The sequence below is a fragment of the Oncorhynchus gorbuscha genome, linkage group LG24 (genome assembly GCF_021184085.1).
Source record: "Oncorhynchus gorbuscha isolate QuinsamMale2020 ecotype Even-year linkage group LG24, OgorEven_v1.0, whole genome shotgun sequence".
Taxonomy (NCBI): Eukaryota; Metazoa; Chordata; class Actinopteri; order Salmoniformes; family Salmonidae; genus Oncorhynchus; species Oncorhynchus gorbuscha.
In genome coordinates this window covers 5,239,483-5,260,947 of record NC_060196.1, presented here as the reverse complement: position 1 = coordinate 5,260,947, position 21,465 = coordinate 5,239,483, and the positions used below count along the sequence as shown (strand labels likewise).

The 21,465-nt window shown below is 45.7% G+C and overlaps 1 protein-coding gene across 4 annotated transcripts in view; it reads left to right on the top strand.

Annotated features, from left to right (window-relative positions):
* Positions 1-21,465, top strand: part of LOC124012069 (lipopolysaccharide-responsive and beige-like anchor protein) — a 419,063-nt gene that overhangs the window by 131,152 nt on the left and 266,446 nt on the right. For all 4 annotated transcript variants that reach the window (XM_046325448.1, XM_046325446.1, XM_046325447.1 and 1 more), the window contains 5 exons: positions 1,263-1,335; positions 1,551-1,684; positions 2,916-2,977; positions 17,178-17,242; positions 19,090-19,198. In XM_046325448.1, the coding sequence (XP_046181404.1) occupies positions 1,263-1,335; positions 1,551-1,684; positions 2,916-2,977; positions 17,178-17,242; positions 19,090-19,198 (443 nt within the window). The remainder of the gene's footprint in view (positions 1-1,262; positions 1,336-1,550; positions 1,685-2,915; positions 2,978-17,177; positions 17,243-19,089; positions 19,199-21,465) is intronic.

Sequence of the window (21,465 nt, the reverse complement as noted above, 5' to 3'; positions counted from 1 at the left end):
ATGCTACGGATACTAATAATGATAATGATAATAATAATGATGCTAATAATGATACTGATACTGATGCTAATAAAGATACTGATACCAATAACGATACTGATACCAATAATGATACTGATACCAATAACGATACTGATACCAATAATGATGCTGATACTAATAATGATGCTGATACTAATAATGATGCTGATACTAATAATGATACTGATATGAATAATGATACTGATACTAATAATGATATTGATACTAATACTGAGGTACTGATACTAATAAAGATACTGATACTAATAAAGGTACTGATACTAATAAAGGTACTGATACTAATAATGATGCTAATAATGATACTGATACTAATAATGCTACGGATACTAATAATGATAAGGATGCTAATAATGATACTGATAATGATGCTAATAATGATACTGATAATGATGCTAATAACGATACTGATACCAATAACAATACTGATACTAATAATGATACTGATATGAATAATGATATTGATACTAATACTGATACTAATACTGAGGCCGTTGCTAATAACGATACTAATAACGATAGTGATACTAATAACGATACTGATACTAATAATGATACTGATACTAATAATGATACTGATGCTAATAATGATACTGATAATGATGCTAATAATGATACTGCTACTGATAATGATGCTAATAATGATACGATTAATGACACCGATAATGATGCTAATAATGATAATGATACTAATAATGATACAAATACTAATAATGATACTGATACTAATAATACTGATACGAATAATGATACTGATACAAATAATGGTACTGATACTAATAAAGGTACTGATACAAATAATGGTACTGATACTAATAAAGGTACTGATACAAATAATGGTACTGATACAAATAATGGTACTGATACAAATAATGGTACTGATAATGATGCTAATAATGAACCACTGGATTATCTCCAGAAACCACATTTATACTCCACTCCTTCCTTTATGTAGAAATGCATTGAGGTGTGTGTGTGTGTGTGTGTGTGTGTGTGTGTGTGTGTGTGTGTGTGTGTGTGTGTGTGTGTGTGTGTGTGTGTGTGTGTGTGTGTGTGTGTGTGTGTGTGTGTGTGTGTGTGTGTGTGTGTGTGTGTGTGTGTGTGTGTGTGTGTGTGTGTGTGTGTGTGTGTGTGTGTGTGTGTGTGTGTGCTCTTCTGTTCGTGTGTGTCTACTGTCCTGTCCTGCTCCCAGACTAATAATGAGGCTCTCTGGTTTCCACCAGGATCAGCCAGCACCAACCTGCCATCTGTCCCCACGCTGTCCCCAATGACCCGGGACACAGCTCCCAGTATGAGGTGATACACACACACATTCTTTATTTGTGTTGTGTTGTAAGACAATTTGTGGATTCTGTAGTGGTTTTAGCTGCTACTTTGTGGATCAATTTCAGCTATAAAGTAACCTCTATGCATTTGAATATTCTATTCTACATATTTGCTGGGCGCTGACGTATTGACGTAAACGTGTAACGTGCATGTGTTTGAATATGAGTGTCTAATCTTCCCCTCAGTATCTCAGAGAGACTGGAGCATGCTCTGGATAAGGCTGCCCCCCTACTGAGAGAGATCTTTGTGGACTTTGCCCCCTTCCTCTCTCGCACCCTGCTGGGTAGTCACGGACAGGAGCTCCTCATCGAGGGCACCAGTAAGTACCCGTCTAGAGAGCATCATGGACCACATGGATTCCCACACAAATCAAATGCATTTATAAAGCCCTCTTTACATCAGCAGATGTCACAAAGTCCTTACACACACACACACACACACACACACACACACACACACACACACACACACACACACACACACACACACACACACACACACACACACACACACACACACACACACACACACACACACACACACACACACTACATTATAATGATATCAAACTCGTCTTTTATATGAACCACTTATCACAATAAAAGGTTTCTCTAGATTTCCAACCTGACTGTCAATGATCTGAGGGCTAACCCTACCATCCCACCCTCAGACACAGCCACACTAGTATACACACTGCAGAATTACGGGACATTTCTCACGCTTCATCTAAACAGCACTAACACAGGCCCTTTGGTAATGACATCAAGGCTGGTAAAGGCCTCAATAGAGTGGATCAGTTTTAACTAACTGATTGTAGCTGTGCTGCGGTACAGGGAGGGAGGGGTGGGTCCTAGAGGGTCCTGGGTCAGGGGTCAGCCCACTAATGGGAGTGTTTGCGATGTCTACTGCCACCAAACAAAATGGAAAGTTGATTGATAGCTGCAGGGGGGGGGGGTGAGGGGGTTAGGGATTTGTGTGTGTGTGTGTGGGGGGGTTGTGGTTGTGTGTGTCGGAGTGTGGGGGGAATTATGCGTGTGTGTCCATACATGCGTGTGGGCGTGCACAGACCAGAGTAACTGAGAATGCAGAGGTCACTATCCCTTTGCCTCTCTGCATATGAAATGACCCCTGGCCACTCCACTGCCCCCACCCCCTGCCCCCTCTTCCCCTCAGACCTTCTACCACTATAGGATCAATGAGACATATGCTGAACCACGTCTCAGCCTGTAATACAAGGCCCAATATGTATTAGTTTACAGTAACATCATGTCCACTCATTAGGCCACATCAATACTACTCTGTCCCCATGCAGATGTCGCCGGATTAGGTACTTCTGGTCAGATTGTGTTTGTGTGTCATTGGAGCATGCACACACTACTACACACGTCTACATTTTCGCTGAAGAAGGCAGCCAAAATGGCTGTCATGGCAGTGAACTTGTATTTTAGTTAAAACTTTCATTCTCTCCCTCTCTCTCTCGTTCTCCATGTCCTCTCTCTCCCCCTCCCTTCTCTCTCTCCCTGTCTTTCTCCCCTCCTCTCTTTCTCCAGGTCTGGTGTGTATGAAATCCAGCAGTTCGGTGGTAGAGCTGGTCATGCTGCTCTGTTCTCAGGCAAGTCTTCCATCTTTGTCTCTCTCTACCTCCACCTCTCTCTTTCCTTCCCTCCCTCTCTATCCCTCCTCCTCTTCACCCCATCTGAGTTATCGTCCCTATCGTCCTCACCTTGAGTGCAGTAACTCCAGGATGGAGAGATGGAGGAACCATCTCTTCCTATCTCTCCTCCTCACCTCCCCTCAGGCCATTCCAGAGTCACCCCAATCTCTCGCTCCCTTTCTCCAAATGAGAGAAAAGGCATCTTTAATGACCACTGATATTGGCCTTAAGGTCAAGGGTTCCCGACCTGTCCGTCCACCTTTGACCCTTAGCGTCGGCCCCGGTGGCCCTCAGCGTTCCTCTGTGGCTGGGTCCAACCTGATGAGGGGGAATTTCTGCTTTGCATTGATTCCGGTTAGCAGCCTCCCCTTCTGTTTGGTTGTGTTCTGTGTCCAAGTTTATTTAGTGCGGCGCTGATGGAGGATTCATGAATACAGATGAAGGAATCATAGCAGGTGTGGTGCAGTAGTAGATCAATGGGCTGGGTGTCAATAAACTGGAGATAGATCACACAGCTAATGGTGGGGTGCAGGGATCAGAGAGAGGCCATGGTCTGCTGGTCCTGACTGGACATTTACATTCATGGATATACCGCACACGCTCAGGCAGGCAAACACACGCACGCACACACATGCGCACGCACACACATGCGCACACACACACACGCAGGCACACACATGCGCACACACACACATGCGCACACACACACATGCGCACAAGGACACAGAAATACACAAGCACCCATTCACACACATACAAACACACCCACACACAGTGTGTTACACATGGATGAGAGAGACACCTCGTACATAATCACAAACATACTATTTCCTTATAGGCTTGTAAGAACACATACACTGCTCCTATACAGACAAGTACCCAACCAAATGCACTCACACCCCCACAGTGCAGAGACACACACACACCCCCACAGTGCAGAGACACACACACACCCCCACAGTGCAGAGACACACTCGCACCCCCACAGTGCAGAGACACACTCGCACCCCCACAGTGCAGAGACACACTCGCACCCCCACAGTGCAGAGACACACTCGCACCCCCACAGTGCAGAGACACACTCACACCCCCACAGTGCAGAGACACACCCCCACAGTGCAGAGACACACACACCCCCACAGTGCAGAGACACCCCCACAGTGCAGAGACACACACACACCCCCCACAGTGCCCCACAGTGCAGAGACACACACACACCCCCACAGTGCAGAGACACACTCACACCCCCACAGTGCAGACACACACTCACACCCCCACAGTGCAGACACACACTCACACCCCCACAGTGCAGAGACACACTCACACCCCCACAGTGCAGAGACACACTCACACCCCCACAGTGCAGAGACACACTCACACCCCCACAGTGCAGAGACACACACACCACCAAAGATGCAGGATAATAACTGTATCCCCGCTGGGCCTTGTTTGTTAGCAGAAGAGGGGTTTCCTATTTAAAACACCACTCAACACCACAAAAAAAACAGAAAACACAATTGATTAATGACACCTCTCTCTCAGACCGCACTGCGCTTTTTTTAATCTGTTTTATTTTAAAAAGAAACACCGCCTTTCATCTGCCTTTTTCCTCCTCCTCCCCTTTTCCTCCCCTCCATCCCATTTACTTCCCATTATTCACTTCACTTGTTCTCCAAAAGAGAGGTAATCTAGAGAGATTACACATCCGCTCTGGTGTCACCGGGGCAGTGTGGATGTGGGCTAGCGGGGCGCGGGGACGTCGGGGAGGGGAAGTGAACCCTAGCGGTTCTGGAGAGAGGGAGGGAGTGGAGAATAAATGACATGCTCTAATGCCCCTATTTGTCATATCTGTCAGGGTGTTGTTTAATGCTAATATAATCAAAGGCAGAATCTGGTGATTGCCGACCGAGAGAAAGAGGGCCCCTGGCCCCCAGTTCCACTAGTCTCTCTCGCTCTCTCTCTTCTGTCTCTCTGAAGCATTATGACCTTCTCTCTATGGGAAAAGGGAACGGTCCAAGATGGCGTTGATTGCTTCAGTAAATCATCCAACCAAATTCTCTCACAGCCGAAGCAAATGTAATTGTGTTGTTGTGTGGAAAGGAGGAGGGAGGGGGTGTTGGTGATATGATCTACCTTGATATATATATATATATATGAGAGAGAGATCTGTTTTTCTTCCCTGGGTTAAATTCCAGCCAGACTTGTGTTGTGGCGATAATTACATTTTTTTCCCTGTGATTTGCGTGCACCTCTGTTTCCCCTCTCTCTTTGACTGGGAAAGTGAGAGAAAGAAAGGCAGGCAGGGAGTGATTGATGATGTTATATACGCCAGCCGCAGGGCCCTCCGGCACAGGAAATGCTCTTGAACCCCACAGGAAGCGCTTCAATCGGCGGCCATCTTGAGAATGTAGACCCCAATGAGCGAGCCCCAAGCGTTGGTCCGCGGGAGGAGATTGAGATGATTTTGATAGATTTCTCTCTTCCCCCCTCCTCCTCTCACTTCATCCTTCTCATCCATGATGGCACAATGCGATAGCTATCATGTCTGAAATGTTTTATTAATTTCCTGAGGGGTTGAGATGGAGTGGGACCGGGGTCAGAGGTCGAGAGGCTAGGGGCCACAGAGGAGTTTTTAATCACGCCTCATATGAGACATACAACACAGGGCCACTTCAGCCTGGCATTGAGGAGGGGATACTAAACCACTGTTTGATAGGACCCCGTCTGTAAAGAACGCTACTCTACCCAATTAAAGATCCATTTTGATCTGGGATCAGAGACATTCATGTCAGAGACGTTCTTGCTTCATTGCTTGGTCTCTTGTGGTTGTATTGATCAGCATATACAAAGTGATGGAATAATGGTGTGGTGGTGTGGTTTCATAAACATGGCTTGAACTCTACCTAGTGATAGATCCAGCATTTCTCTCTCTCTAGGATGAGGTTCAGTCGTGTAGATGTAGTATCCTGTACCGTAGGTCCAGTTGTTGTTTCCAATGTTGTTGATAAAGGAAGGCATTTCATTTAGCTGTTTAATGTTTCAATTAACTCATTGGTTTTCTGGCATCCGTGGGCTTTTTAGTAAGTCAACCAGAAATGTTATTTTCATTGGGATGACAATCTAACTTTGGGTTGATGAGGAACTGCATCCACGTTCATTGTTAAGTCGAATCCTTTGGACTAAAAGGAGGGATGGAAGAGATGGCTCTGATCCAGCTCCCCAAGCGGAGTATCAAGACATCCTGTTCCTCTCAGGTAATTGCTTGCGATGGATCCTTCAAAGCTGAGACTTGTTGGGTATTATGTGACTATCATCTCTGAGACTCCGTCAGTCCGAGCACAGCGCTCTCTCCGCAAGGCCTCTCTCCTCACCGACAACGGCCTTAATTCGCCGTGACAGGCTCTCTCCATGACAACGAACAGTGGCCTAGCTTCTCTCTGTCACCATGTCGGATCTACAGCCTTCAAAGGTGCATCACATAAAAAGGTTTCCATCCACAACACTGATAAATAGATAATGCTGACTCAGTTAAAGGTGTGTGTGTGTGTGTGTGTGTGTGTGTGTGTGTGTGTGTGTGTGTGTGTGTGTGTGTGTGTGTGTGTGTGTGTGTGTGTGTGTGTGTGTGTGTGTGTGTGTGTGTGTGTGTGTGTGTGTGTGTGTGTGTGTGTGCGTGCGCGTCTGTTTATGTGCATACGTGTGTTAAGCTAGTCTCCTCTCTCCTCCACTCTCCACTCTGATAAATCATCTCATTGGATACAGGACAGTCCACTATCAGAGAGGCGTCTGTCAGATAAATCAGCCAGCAGCGCTGTCTGTGTCCTGTAGATCACTGGTTATTGTCTGAGCAGTCTGTCAGGACATCCAACTACCATCCTGTACATAGAGAGGTGTGGAGGGAGGAGTCAACTACCATCCTCTACATAGAGAGGTGTGGAGGGAGGAGTCAACTACCATCCTGTACATAGAGAGGTGTGGAGGGAGGAGTCAACTACCATCCTCTACATAGAGGTGTGGTCAACTACATTGAGAGAAAGTCAACTACCATCCTGTACATAGGTGTGGAGGGAGGGGTACATAGAGAGGTGTGGAGGGAGGAGTCAACTACCATCCTGTACATAGAGAGGTGTGGAGAGAGGAGTCAACTACCATCCTGTACGTAGAGAGGAGTCAACTACCCTGCTGTACATAGAGAGGAGTCAACTACCCTGCTGTACATAGAGAGGAGTCAACTACCCTGCTGTACATAGAGAGGAGTCAACTACCCTGCTGTACATAGAGAGGAGTCAACTACCCTGCTGTACATAGAGAGGTGTGGAGAGAGGAGTCAACCACCATCCTGTAATTAAGTCAACTACCCTGCTTCTGTCAACTACCATCCTGTACATAGAGAGGTGTGGAGAGAGGAGTCAACCACCATCCTGTACATAGAGGAGTGGAGGGAGGAGACTACAATGGTATACATTGAGAGAAGGTGGTGGGGGAGGAGGGTGGGCAGGAGTGTACAATTATTGGAAAGATTATGGCATATGTACTACTCTACTCATGTACAAATTTAGTTCTGTTTTGGCTTTTGTGCAAGACTGTGTCGGCGTCGAGGTCACTGCTCGAGTGGTAGGCGAGCAGTTAAGGGCGTTGGGCCAGTAACCGAAAGGTTGTTGGTTTAAATCCCAGAGCCGACCAGGTGAAAGATCTGATGTGCCCATGAGCAAGGCTCTTAATCCTAATTGCTCCTGTAAATTCCTCTGGATAAGAGTGTCTGCTAAATGAGTCGAATGTAAATTCTGTGTAAGGCAGTACAATTTTGTTTCTCCAAAGAAGGAAATCATTTTCACTCCACACTTTTCTCAAAGGGTGAACCATAGTACTATATTTCACCATGTACACAAGCTGACAAGCACAGACACTGATATGAGACCGAGACAAGTACATTCCGAACCCTTATGAGTTTGGAACCTGGAAGGTAAGATAACACTATATTTATAGTGCCTGTCAGTCTCCACTCTGCATGTCAGGTAAAAAAATCTTTATTTGAAACATGATTATGTTCACGTATAAATAATCCCAATTTACTCTCGCCGTTTTGTCCCCCCCCCGAGCCTAAGCAGACTCACAGTAAAACAGCCTGGTGCCAAATTAAAATCCGCTCAATTTTAGGAGGTCCCCCTGGCCACTAGGCCCCTCTTCCTGTCAGGAAGGGTCCCCCTCTAGCTGCATAGCTCACATCAGCAGGGTGCCGCAAGAATGAAGTGCCGGTTGGTGTTACTGTTTTTCCTCCCAGCCAGGAGAGTACCTTTCCCAGATATTACCCCTCTCCTCCAGGAGAGTACCTTTCAGAAATGAATGTCTAAGTACCTTTCAGTGAATGTCTAAGCCTGATTTTACCCCTCTCCTCCGAGCCAGGATTCCTTTGAAGACACCCCTCTCTGACCAGACAGGAAGTACCTTTCAAAGAATGTCTAAGTCTGATATTACCCCTCTCCTCTGAGACAGGAGAGTACCTTTCAGAGAATGTCTAAGCCCGATATTACCCCTCTCCTCTGAGACAGGAGAGTACCTTTCAAAGAATGTCTAAGTCTGATATTACCCCTCTCTGACCAGACAGGAGAGTACCTTTCAAAGAATGTCTAAGCCTGATATTACCCCTCTCTGACCAGACAGGAGAGTACCTTTCAGAGAATGTCTAAGCCTGATATTACCCCTCTCTGACCAGCCAGGAGAATACCTTTCAGAGAATGTCTAAGCCTGATATTACCCCTCTCTGACCAGACAGGAGAGTCCCTTTCAGAGAATGTCTAAGCCTGATATTACCCCTCTCTGACCAGACAGGAGAGTACCTTTCAGTGAATGTCTAAGCCTGATTTTACCACTCTCCTCCGAGCCAGGATTCCTTTCAGAGAATGTCTAAGCCTGATATTACCCCTCTCTGACCAGACAGGAGAGTACCTTTCAGAGACTGTCTAAGCCTGATATTACCCCTCTCTGACCAGACTAGAGGGGGACACTGGTGTGTCGATAGGCTACAGACCCTGGGCTGCGCCCCGTGGCACACGGTTGGGGATTAGGGGGCTGATGAGGGGGAGGAGAGAGGGAGGAAAAATAACACTTTGATTGCACTGATCTTGAACCTTGTGTGTGTGTTTGAGTACGCAGCAGGGTGTTTGCTCCGGCTGTGAGGAGTGATGGGGAAAGCATTCGGCCCCGGAGTTTCAGAGCATTCCTCCTCCGTCTTTCACCTTCCCCCACGTCCCCTGGTCCCTAAACATCTCATACTACATGACTATGCTCTTGATCCATTAAAAAGTCAGCAGAAAGGGGTAGAAATGCAACCAGTGGACATCTGTGAATACTTGTTTAGTCTTGACATTGATTGATTGATTGATTGATTGATTGATTGATTGATTGATTGATTGATTGATTGATTGGTTGATTTAAATTGTATTGGAAAAAACGATGCACTGGGTACAACCCCAAATTAAATTAACTTGTTTCTAACATGGCCCCCAATGGAATACACACAATATGGACAAAACACAAGAAAACAACAGTAATCCCTACAGTTCAAAACAGCCCCATACAACACCATACAGCATAGAATAAATCAATACAAAGTAATCTGTACAACTATGCTCGTAACCACCCTACTTTGTTATGTATGTACCACCTGGTTTTATAACCCACTTTGTAATCCAAGGCAGATTACACCATCTGAAAATAACTTTTCAATTTCTGCCTTGATCACAAACAGAAGACTAAGTGAGAAAGTCAACCACAGACAGACATCTCCAGGTTGTTTTCACCTTCGGGTCATTAAGAGTCGTAGGCCTCTAGCTCTCAGGTCAGAGAGTATTGCTCTTGTAGCCGTAGTGATGCCGTGCTCCGGGGTTAAACTCCAAGTCCTGCCGCTCTCTATTTTCAGCCTAGAGGTTAAAGGTCAGGGGTCGGGAGGAGCCAAGTGCTCCAGGGAAGAAAGTCAATGTCTGCTGATCTGCCCATTGACTTGAGGAGAGGTGTCCATCTGTTAAACAGGTTAACTCTGGAAGGGTCGGATCACTGGCGCTCTGACAATGAACCATATTATCAGCTATTACACTGGATTAGTGCAGGTTTACTGTTGGATGGTGAGAACATAGTTTAGCATTGATAATGTTTTGGGGTGAGTTCAAAGTCGTGTTTGCGTGTATTTTTTAAATCCTAGAAATGACCCATGTGAGTGTCTTATTAGTCATTTCCACTATTCTCAATCACCACCCTTAAATACGAATCACTCCTCAACCCAGATCGTTATTTTATCCAGGCTTTTCTGCCAGATAAACATGAGTATTTTTTAGGTGTGAATGTGATCACACAAACACGGACGCAAGCCATTTTCTGAGAGAGGTTTTCCTTAAACACAGATAGAGAACTGGCATGTGGGGTTGTTGAGTGTTGAGGAAGTCCCATCCGCAATTAGACTTTGTCGACACTCGCTGTCACAAGTCCTTTTGATACGGCGACCAGATTAGGAAATGAACGAGTCAACTTCCTTATCCTTCAGGTGGAATGAGCATTCAACTGTTGACTCTGAAATGAATGCATCTCGTTTGCACAATGTCTTTGATCTCTCATCGTAGACAAAGCTTCATTTTTTAAAGTTTGCAAGTCAGAGACATTTGGATACAAATGAGAATATTTTGTCATTTCACAAACGTTTGTTTCATTATTCTGAACGGCTTCTGTGTCACCGTCTTATCGCCACGTGGCTTATAGGGTTAACCACCAACGTCACGTCATATCTACTAGTATCATCTACTATAAATGTGTCACCGTCTTATCGCCACGTGGTTTATAGGGTTAACCACCAACGTCACGTCATATCTACTAGTATCATCTACTATAAATGTGTCACCGTCTTATCGCCACGTGGTTTATAGGGTTAACCACCAACGTCACGTCATATCTACTAGTATCATCTACTATAAATGTGTCACCGTCTTATCGCCACGTGGCTTATAGGGTTAACCACCAACGTCACGTCACATCTACTAGTATCATCTACTATAAATGTGTCACCGTCTTATCGCCACGTGGTTTATAGGGTTAACCACCAACGTCACGTCATATCTACTAGTATCATCTACTATAAATGTGTCACCGTCATATCTCTTATCGCCACGTGGTTTATAGGGTTAACCACCAACGTCACGTCATATCTACTAGTATCATCTACTATAAATGTGTCACCGTCTTATCGCCACGTGGTTTATAGGGTTAACCACCAACGTCACGTCATATCTACTAGTATCATCTACTATAAATGTGTCACCGTCTTATCGCCACGTGGTTTATAGGGTTAACCACCAACGTCACGTCATATCTACTAGTATCATCTACTATAAATGTGTCACCGTCTTATCGCCACGTGGTTTATAGGGTTAACCACCAACGTCATCTCATAGCTACTAGTATCATCTACTATAAATGTGTCACCGTCTTATCGCCACGTGGTTTATAGGGTTAACCACCAACGTCACGTCACATCTACTAGTATCATCTACTATAAATGCAAGCTTCTGTGGCTTACTGACAGTTTCTTATTCTGTCTTTCATTCTTAAATGTGAAACAGATGGACAACCATGAATGAGTTCTGTTCCTCCGTCAGCCCTTAACAGGAGAGCACGGCATGTTCTGTCTAGCAGTTCTCGTCCTGACTGTACGTTGCCACGTAATTCAGTTTCCTCCACTGGCCAAAGAGACACAGTAGTAATGTTTTGTTTGTATTTGTACATTTTTCTAAGGCGTAGCTGTAACAACGAGACAACTCCGCGTCCCAAATAGCAGCCTATTCCCTAAATTGTGCACCATTGCCCCCGGTTAAAAAGTATCAAGTAGTGCACTAAATGGGGGATAGTGTTCCATTTAGGACACAACTCCACGGGACTTATTTTTGTTCTCGTTCCAAAGCTGAACGGAAGCACACAGTACACACTTAGCTCTTACGACAGTTCATGCTCTCTTTGTCTCCTGTAAAGTCATATTCCCCAGCCCCTTTACCAAACTAACAAATACTTGTGATTATGACTGATGGGACTGAAACACACAAGCGACTTGTTTATTTTTGGGTGGGGAGAACCTAGTTTTTTTTTTTGGGGGGGGGTTAACAGGGTGTGTGTGGTGTTGTGACCAGGTTTGACGTTTCAAAGAGGAGTTTGTGGGGAAGTCTGTGTTTTGTCACTAGTTGTGGAGTTTAAACCTTCATTATGGATAATCAGTGGTAATGAGGAAGTGCATTTGTGTGTGTGGAGACTCATTGCCATGGAGTCATCAGACATAAACCAAACATAGAAACTGGCTTATTGACTTCTGATTGAGAATGGCATTTGGTTTGAAAGGAGCTTTACTTTTGATCCTGACATTGGGGAAACACACACGCTGGGTTATGGTCCAACATCATGATCACATTGACTGGTGGTCGTACCGATGAGACAGGACAGGCAGAACAACTTGCGGTGGTGGAGTAGTCTCCTGATGTCAGGTCAGAGGTTAGAGGTCACAAATGGCTGCTTGTATCCTCTCATCAGGGTGAGGATGGGGTTATGGAATGGCCCTTATCACAGCCATAAAAGCCTGACCGCACTGACCAGGGCAGCCAAAGAAATCCATACCCCATCACAGAGCTGTCTGATAGATAGCCTCCCGTTTGTCACCATGAGGTGTGTGTGACCCCTCTGATTAGGGTCATAGCCTTTTTTAATTCAACAATAATGTCATTTTCTGTCTCATAACGGGGACATTAGTCTTGTTTATATGACCCTGGCGTGCCTGTTCAGAATGCCTCGTGTCTCCCCGTTCTCAGGAGACAACGTGTCCTTTCTCCTTCTTCCTTGTTGTTCCTGAGAGCAGAGCCAGACCTGTTTATGTCTGCACTTCCTGTGGTGTTTATTTCAGGCCCGGTAGGACGGCGTGGCGCAGCGCTGCATAACATAGAGTAGCATTGCGTGTCCCCCGCTGCTTGCAGGGCAGGCCTGCCGAGGCTCATGGCTATCGTCGTTCAGCCTTTGGCCCATTGGTCTGGGTCATGTTCTTTAGGGCAGGCAACGGAAAACGTTTAAAAATGTTTTTCAACAGAAAACAAAAATGGGTGGCTCTTATTGGATAAGTCTAGATTATCCCTCCCCATTTGGTGCCAAAAACAGGGCTCACTGTCAAACTCACTGTTTCTACTCCCCTCACAGACACACTGGCCTATTCCCTCTGTGCACACTTTATTATGACTGTGTAGTCAACGCCAATATGGCCTGACGGGACACAAAACACTGCTGCATTCTGGTTAAATTACCCAAGTCTGTTATCCCACTAATCTACAGTTGATTACAGGCTTGGTTGAGGATGTACAGGCATTGGGACAGAATGGTTTCTGTTCTGCCTGGGTGTGATTGGTTCTGATGCCTTTTCACTTGTCATGTTATCAAAGTGGAAAACCTATGGTGCTGTTGGAATTAATCATGTGTGCACGTACAAAAACACATTCACACATACTTATGTGTCGTACACACACTTGCACACACACACACACACACACACACACACACACACACACACACACACACACACACACACACACACACACACACACACACACACACACACACACACACACACACACACACACACACACACACACACACACACACACACACACACACACACGTCTGATTTGGTATTAGAAGCAAATGAGCTCTCTCTCCTCTAGCTCTGTCTGTCGTCTATCTTCAGCCCCCAGGCCTCTGTATGTTTCCCAATAACGTCTACACACACAAACACCCAGCTTCCAGCTCCCTCTATCAGTTGAAGAGATGATGACAGCACAGTTAAATACACTGACCACTGTCCTGTCACACACACACACACACACACACACACACACACACACACACACACACACACACACACACACACACACACACACACACACACACACACACACACACACACACACACACACACACACACACACACACACACACACACACACACACACACACACACACACACACACACACCGTAACCCTCCCTCCTCTTGTTAACACAGTTGGACCTTGTTTGTTTTGGTTACAAAGTATCTGTTCTCCGTTTCCACTACCAGTCAAATAGTGTTAGATATACAGTATATCACTGTGTTTGTAAAGGAAGATTTTGGGGGTCAGGGTTTGTTTACTGTCACAGGAAACAACTAGTGATTAGACATTAATTATTAAACAAAGACCCCATTACTGACCCACCATACAGACACATTTCCTGACAAAGTGGCATGTTGAAGTTGCGGGTGGTTTTTATCAGGGTATTAGCTTTTTAACGTGAGGTTGAATGTTTTCTGTCCGTATCCCCAAGAAAGGGGAAGGAGAGAGCGAGAGCTAAACGTCCGACCCACATGCCCAGCTCCTTGTTGTTTTATTCTTCTTTTGACGGTTGCGTTGAGAAGGTGTTGAAAGATTGAACCGAACATGAAAGACTGCGACCGTCAAGTTCCCTTTCCTGACCAAATTGCCGATTTAAACTCACTCAGGGCCGCCTTGGCGTTTCAGCTGCGGTTTATTGAATTGTTTAGACTGACACCTTTGACCATAACACTGCTCAAAGGGAGGAAATGTGTGAGTTATATCATGATAAATGCCTTCACTTCCCTCCCTTCTCATTCCTCTCCTCCAGCTAGCTGACTGCCAGAAACAGCAGCTCTTCTATAGGGCTGCTATGTATACCAGCTGACTGCCAGAAACAGCAGCTCTTCTATAGGGCTGCTATGTATACCAGCTGACTGCTCCTTGTTCAGGCTCACTCAACATAATATTATACAGACATAATTGGTGCTGAGGGCGGAAGGGGCAAAATGAATCTTTATTTCTCTCTCTTTCTAACTGTTCCTTCATTTACCCCTCTGTCCATCCACACTGACTTATGTGTAAAGTCATGTGCATAGAGTAACAGTATGTGGTTTCTGTGTTGTTGCTAATGTCCCCAGTATGCGGTTTCTGTGTTGTTGCTCATGTCCCAGTATGTGGTTTCTGTGTTGTTGCTAATGTCCCCAGTATGTGGTTTCTGTGTTGTTGCTAATGTCCCAGTATGTGGTTTCTGTGTTGTTGCTAATGTCCCAGTATGTGGTTTCTGTGTTGTTGCTAATGTCCCCAGTATGCGGTTTCTGTGTTGTTGCTAATGTCCCAGTATGTGGTTTCTGTGTTGTTGCTAATGTCCCCAGTATGCGGTTTCTGTGTTGTTGCTCATGTCCCCAGTATGCAGTTTCTGTGTTGTTGCTAATGTTTCAGTATGTGGTTTCTGTGTTGTTGCTAATGTCCCAGTATGTGGTTTCTGTGTTGTTGCTAATGTCTCAGTATGCGGTTTCTGTGTTGTTGCTAATGTCTCAGTATGCGGTTTCTGTGTTGTTGCTAATGTCCCAGTATGTGGTTTCTGTGTTGTTGCTAATGTCCCAGTATGTGGTTTCTGTGTTGTTGCTAATGTCCCAGTATGTGGTTTCTGTGTTGTTGCTAATGTCCCCAGTATGCGGTTTCTGTGTTGTTGCTCATGTCCCAGTATGCTGTTTCTGTGTTGTTGCTCATGTCCCCAGTATGTGGTGTCTGTGTTGTTGCTCATGTCCCCAGTATGCGGTTTCTGTGTTGTTGCTAATGTCCTCAGTATGCGGTTTCTGTGTTGTTGCTAATGTCCCAGTATGTGGTTTCTGTGTTGTTGCTAATGTCCCAGTATGTGGTTTCTGTGTTGTTACTAATGTCCTCAGTATGTGGTTTCTGTGTTGTTGCTAATGTCCCCAGTATGTGGTTTCTGTGTTGTTGCTAATGTCCCCAGTATGTGGTTTCTGTGTTGTTACTAATGTCCTCAGTATGTGGTTTCTGTGTTGTTGCTAATGTCCTCAGTATGTGGTTTCTGTGTTGTTGCTAATGTCCCCAGTATGTGGTTTCTGTGTTGTTACTAATGTCCTCAGTATGTGGTTTCTGTGTTGTTGCTAATGTCCCCAGTATGTGGTTTCTGTGTTGTTGCTAATGTCCCAGTATGTGGTTTCTGTGTTGTTACTAATGTCCTCAGTATGTGGTTTCTGTGTTGTTGCTACTGTCCCCAGTATGCAGTTTCTGTGTTGTTGCTAATGTCCCCAGTATGCGGTTTCTGTGTTGTTGCTCATGTCCCAGTATGTGGTTTCTGTGTTGTTGCTAATGTCCCTAGTATGTGGTTTCTGTGTTGTTGCTAATGTCCCAGTATGTGGTTTCTGTGTTGTTGCTAATGTCCCAGTATGTGGTTTCTGTGTTGTTGCTAATGTCCCCAGTATGCAGTTTCTGTGTTGTTGCTAATGTCCCAGTATGTGGTTTCTGTGTTGTTGCTAATGTCCCCAGTATGCGGTTTCTGTGTTGTTGCTAATGTTTCAGTATGTCGTTTCTGTGTTGTTGCTAATGTCCCAGTATGTGGTTTCTGTGTTGTTGCTAATGTCTCAGTATGCGGTTTCTGTGTTGTTGCTAATGTCTCAGTATGCGGTTTCTGTGTTGTTGCTAATGTCCCAGTATGTGGTTTCTGTGTTGTTGCTAATGTCCCCAGTATGCTGTTTCTGTGTTGTTGCTCATGTCCCCAGTATGTGGTGTCTGTGTTGTTGCTCATGTCCCCAGTATGCGGTTTCTGTGTTGTTGCTCATGTCCCCAGTATGCGGTTTCTGTGTTGTTGCTAATGTCCCAGTATGTGGTTTCTGTGTTGTTGCTAATGTCTCAGTATGTGGTTTCTGTGTTGTTACTAATGTCCTCAGTATGTGGTTTCTGTGTTGTTGCTAATGTCCCCAGTATGTGGTTTCTGTGTTGTTGCTAATGTCCCCAGTATGTGGTTTCTGTGTTGTTGCTAATGTCCTCAGTATGTGGTTTCTGTGTTGTTGCTAATGTCCCCAGTATGTGGTTTCTGTGTTGTTACTAATGTCCTCAGTATGTGGTTTCTGTGTTGTTGCTAATGTCCCCAGTATGTGGTTTCTGTGTTGTTGCTAATGTCCCAGTATGTGGTTTCTGTGTTGTTACTAATGTCCTCAGTATGTGGTTTCTGTGTTGTTACTAATGTCCTCAGTATGTGGTTTCTGTGTTGTTGCTAATGTCCCCAGTATGTGGTTTCTGTGTTGTTGCTAATGTCCCAGTGTTTGTGTTTCAGGAGTGGCAGAACTCTATCCAGAAGAATGCAGGCTTGGCCTTCATCGAGCTGGTCAACGAGGGCAGGTACATTTTCTGACACGCACGCGGACACACACCGTCCGACCCACTCCGACCATCACCACTTCGACCATCACCACTTCATTATGTCCCATTCTGGCCGATCCGTAGCGCGGCTCCAGGCCCTCACGGTCACCATTAGGGCCTCTATTGAAGAGAGAAATCCATACTGAGGGGAGCCGTATAGAGTTCAAGGCTCTGTCAATACCTGCCTGTCCCAGAGGACGGGTGACAGGGGTGACTGCAATCCCTGACTCCTCATGACGCTTGGGAAATCTCACGTCTTCCTTGTCCCTCTCCATGTCCCTTCTGCTGTGCGTACTATCCAGGATCAGCATTCCCATATCACTCCTGGGACCTAGATTTACATTAACGATCCCCCGCGCTGGAGAATTACCGAACGCTAATCTAGGATAATGTTAATGCATCCACTGATGGACTTCCTCAAATACACACACACACACACACATACACAAGCTCACACACACAAGAAGTAAGAGGAGGCGGAGGCAAAGGAGGAGGGGAGAATCGAAGAGAGAGAAGGAGAGGAAGAAGAGGTGGAAGAGAAGCAGAAGGAGAGAAGGAGTAGGATAGAGGAGGAAGGATTAGAGGATGAGGTGGTTGTAATCCACTCCAGAGGGGCTGCTTTGTAATCTAGAACTGGGTCTCAGTGAAAACCTGTTGATTTGCAATGGGGGAACTGTAACACTATACCCCATCAACTCCCTGTTTAGAGGTGTGAGTGAGAGAGAGAGTCTTGGGTGTAAGAAGTATGTGTCTGTCCAAGTGTGCGCACGTACTATATTTGTGTGTGTATGTATGCTCGTGTGTGTCATTACATGGTTTTATCTGTGTGTGTGTGCCTGCCTGTGTGTGAAAGAGTGTAGAGTAAGGCGTCATAAAGAGAGTGTTGAGGTTATTGATGGCTGGGCCAGGGGCCGGGGGTTGGAGAGGCTACAGAGGCCCAGGCATCTCCGCTCCCCCGTTGCCCTGCTCTGAAACAGCAGGCTTGGGTTACAGGCCCCAAGCCCGGCCCCTAGCCTGTTATTGTTCCACTTTGCACAGGCCTGACCTCTGGGGCCAGTGAGTGGCCCCTACACACACACACACACACACACACACACACACACACACACACACACACACACACACACACACACACACACACACACACACACACACACACACACACACACACACACACACACACACACACACACACACACACACACACACACACACACACATGAATGTTTTATTAGCTTAGATAAGAGGAAGGGGGTGGATTGGCTACATATGTAGCAAAGGTTCCCCCTGTGTCAGATGCATATCATTAACAAATCAATTAGCACATGTTAGGTCAGAGTTAAAGGGATTTCATGTGGTTGTGTGTGTGTGCTAATTTTGCATGCTTAATTTTCCTCTTTTTATGTATGTTATAGGGTTATTAAAGGGGAGGCCTTCCATTTTATGGATGTTATAGGGTTATTAAAGGGGAAGCCTTCCATTTTATGGATGTTATACGGTCATTAAAGAGGAGGTCTCCAATGTTCAGGGACTGCAGCACTCATATTGTAACACATTCTGAGAGCTTGTTTGTGCAGTGTGTATGGTGTATGAAAACCTGATTGAACAGCTTTCAACCTATCACCTATTAATCACCAATTAATTAACTTTGTTTGACCACTTGCTAAATATTAATATTTTTTTGTATGTCTTCCACCAATTTTATTACATCTTAATCTAAACATAATTAAATTATTCAAATCAGTAATCATTTTTTTCCACTGATTACAAATTGATACAGTTCTGTTGATGGTATGAAATGTCTTCCTCTGTCCTTCCTCTCTCAGGCTACTAAGCCACACCATGAAGGACCACCTGGTGCGGGTGGCCAATGAGGCTGAGTTCATCCTGAGCCGTCAGAGAGCCGAGGACATCCACAAACACGCTGAGTTTGAGGTAAAATACAGTCTGGGCCAGGAAACTGGCTAACATGAAACTAGCACATTAAATCCAAAATGGAGTCCAGATTTAAGCTCGGGTGAATGATTGAGGAGAATAGACCAGGCAGCTGGTAAACAAGAGAACATACTTGATCCAAAATGGCTCCTGACATAATTTAGGAATTTGAAATGACCCAGGCTGGTGCAGGTAGCCAGCAAACAGGAAAATCCATTCAATCCAAAATGGAGTCCTGATTTTAGCTTGAGGAGGAGAATGACTTGAAGAGAAAAACTTATAAATGAACCAATAACTTCCAACCCCTTTCCTGACCCTCGTATCTTGGAACAGAAACATAGTCCTCATTTATTTATCCTTTCCATGTCTTTGTGTGAGAGCAGCAGAAGTTAATTTAGTATATTTGTAGCTTTAAGCAGATCCCATTAAGCTGAGTTTGATAGTTTCATATTTTCATGTTCTGTCTGGCCATATTGAACAACAGCTCAGAATGTAACACCCAGCGAGGGGGTATAAAGTCCTCTATACACACACACACACACACACACACACACACACACACACACACACACACACACACACACACACACACACACACACACACACACACACACACACACACACACACACACACACACACACACACACACACACACACACACACACACACACACGGTTGTCTGTCAAGTCATTACAGACCTGTCATAGCAACCTAGAGAACAAATGTTGTCTTTTCAAAGACAACCCCAACACGTATAATAACATCTTACACTGGAGTGGCCGGCTGTAGTTTACATTTGGCACGGCATCCTAGCCAAACAGCCTCCATGTTAATTTATCCCCGTACCTCCCGGGCTAGCGCCAACCTCCCAGCATAGCGCCAACCTCCCGGCCTAGCGCCAACCTCCCGGCCTAGTGCCAGCCTCCACCCTCCTCCTTCATCCCTCTCTCCTCTGTCTCCGTCCTGATCTCTCTGAATCATTTCCTGCCCTGCTGAGAGCCTGTCTGTTATAGTCCCGCTGGGGGAGTATTTCCACAGTGACAGGAATACAGCATCCTCCCCTCCATCACTACCTTCATTCCCCCCTCCTTTCTCAAGACCCTGGCAGTACTTAAACCTGCAGACAGCCCACAGAACTGCTGGTCTGAAGGGCCGACTGTCTCAACCCCCCGTCCCTCCACCCTCACTCGCCCCCTTACCGTAGTTGTAAAATGTTATGCTTTCTTTAAGGTTCAAGGCAGGGTCTCTCCTACAGAATGAAAAAAAGCCCTCATGACTGTTTAAAGCAAATTGTTGAGGGGGTGGAAAGGAAAGCATGTCGATGGTTTGCCTCAGGTTGGTTAGTTGCCTCGGTTCGTTTGAATGTTTGCTCCCATGTTCTTCTAACTTGTGTCCCAAATAGCACCCTATTCCCTATTTAGTGCATTACTTTTGACCAGGGCCCATAGAGTGAATATGGTGTGATTTGGGACGCAGACCCTAGTCAAGTCTGCATTTCTATCTGACTGGCAACAGCAGTACACACTGTCCACGTCCTTTCCACCCACCGGCCTCACCCTGTCAATCATTTCCTCTGGAGGTGTGGCCTGACTCGACCGGTCGTCCAATCATCGTTAGTGCGGGGCAGGCAGACCCGGGTGTTTATGCAGATAGATTTCTGACGCGTGACACACACAGCCTATTTGACGAGGCTAACACTCCACACACAGGGTGTGTGTGTGTCAGACAGCTGTGTGAACAACGGCACGATAGAGGTGTGGAGAGGAGGAGGGGCCTGAGGCACAGCACAGACAGTTGGCAGCTCCATAAGAACACAGCACAGGGCTCACAAACTAGCCTCTACCTCACTGCCCTGAGGTTATGAACAGGAGTGGTGTCTCAGTCCGTGTCCCCATTTCCCCCCTCAAACTCACCATGATTAGGCCATGTTATGTTCTCTCAGCCGAGCGAGGGCCAGGATATGTCTGCACCGATGGAAACATGCACACACACACACACACACACACACACACACACACACACACACACACACACACACACACACACACACACACACACACACACACACACACACACACACACACACACACACACACACACACACACACACACACACACACACACACACACACACCAGGGGCTGTCCCCAGCTCTCCAATTCTATCTAATTGGCCCACGTAGTGTAGCTGATGTTCCTGTCCGCATCACTAGTCCCTCTCATCCTATCATCTGTCTCCCTCTGGCACTGAGGAGTCCTACAGGAGGA